This window comes from Penaeus monodon, chromosome 27 (assembly GCF_015228065.2).
Source record: "Penaeus monodon isolate SGIC_2016 chromosome 27, NSTDA_Pmon_1, whole genome shotgun sequence".
Lineage (NCBI taxonomy): Eukaryota > Metazoa > Arthropoda > Malacostraca > Decapoda > Penaeidae > Penaeus > Penaeus monodon.
This window is the reverse complement of record NC_051412.1, coordinates 29,459,040-29,459,285: the sequence shown is the minus strand read 5'-3', so window position 1 is coordinate 29,459,285 and position 246 is coordinate 29,459,040. Positions and strand designations below refer to the sequence as shown.

The window sequence follows — 246 nt, the reverse complement described above, 5'->3', positions numbered from 1 at the left end:
GAATCGCCTTCGTCTCCTGACTGACCCGGATCTGCTCCCCAGATCCGCATGGAAGAGAGTCAGATTCGCGCTCTCGTCGCAGCCGCCCGCCAGGTCCTCCTCGAGCAGCCGACCCTGGTGGAGCTGGAGGCGCCCGTCAACATCGTGGGGGATATCCACGGCCAGTTCAACGACCTCCTGCGCCACTTCGACAAGCTGGGATATCCTCCGGACCAGAACTACCTCTTCTTGGGGGACTACGTGGAC

At 62.6% G+C, this 246-nt stretch overlaps 1 protein-coding gene across 1 annotated transcript in view; it reads left to right on the top strand.

Annotated features, from left to right (window-relative positions):
- LOC119590758 (serine/threonine-protein phosphatase PP1-2-like) overlaps positions 1-246 on the top strand; it is a 25,270-nt gene that overhangs the window by 18,988 nt on the left and 6,036 nt on the right. The window contains exon 2 of the mRNA XM_037939469.1: positions 36-245. Coding sequence (XP_037795397.1) covers positions 36-245 — 210 coding nt within the window. The remainder of the gene's footprint in view (positions 1-35; position 246) is intronic.